The sequence below is a fragment of the Antrostomus carolinensis genome, unplaced genomic scaffold (genome assembly GCF_000700745.2).
Source record: "Antrostomus carolinensis isolate BGI_N321 unplaced genomic scaffold, ASM70074v2 scaffold30086, whole genome shotgun sequence".
NCBI classification, from domain to species: Eukaryota; Metazoa; Chordata; class Aves; order Caprimulgiformes; family Caprimulgidae; genus Antrostomus; species Antrostomus carolinensis.
Window position 1 is genome coordinate 7,682 of NW_010320264.1, and position 235 is coordinate 7,916.

General features: G+C 65.1%; 1 protein-coding gene across 1 annotated transcript in view; it reads right to left on the reverse strand.

Annotated features, from left to right (window-relative positions):
- Positions 1–229, reverse strand: part of LOC104526170 (phosphatidylinositol 3-kinase regulatory subunit beta) — a gene marked incomplete at its 5' end in the record, with an annotated part of 4,403 nt that extends 4,174 nt beyond the window's left edge. The window contains one exon of the mRNA XM_010169549.2: positions 105–229. Within this exon, the coding sequence (XP_010167851.2) occupies positions 105–229 (125 nt within the window). The remainder of the gene's footprint in view (positions 1–104) is intronic.
- Between the last annotated feature and the right edge of the window lie 6 nt (positions 230–235).

Below are 235 nucleotides of genomic sequence, written 5' to 3' on the forward strand. Positions count from 1 at the left end.
CAGGGGATGCGGGCGGACCTGCTGCTACAGGCTGGACTCCTCGTCCTGGCAGGCACAGCGGTTAACGCCTGGTACACGGCTGGAACCCCAAAGGCCTCACGTACCTGGCGCCAGGCAGCCGGAGGAGAAGGGGGCCGAAGATCTCTCCCAGGGCTCGAGGGTGGAGGTTGTTGCTCTCAGCCTGCTGCGATACCTTCCCCAGATGCCGGAGCAGGAACTGCAGGGTGAGCGTGTT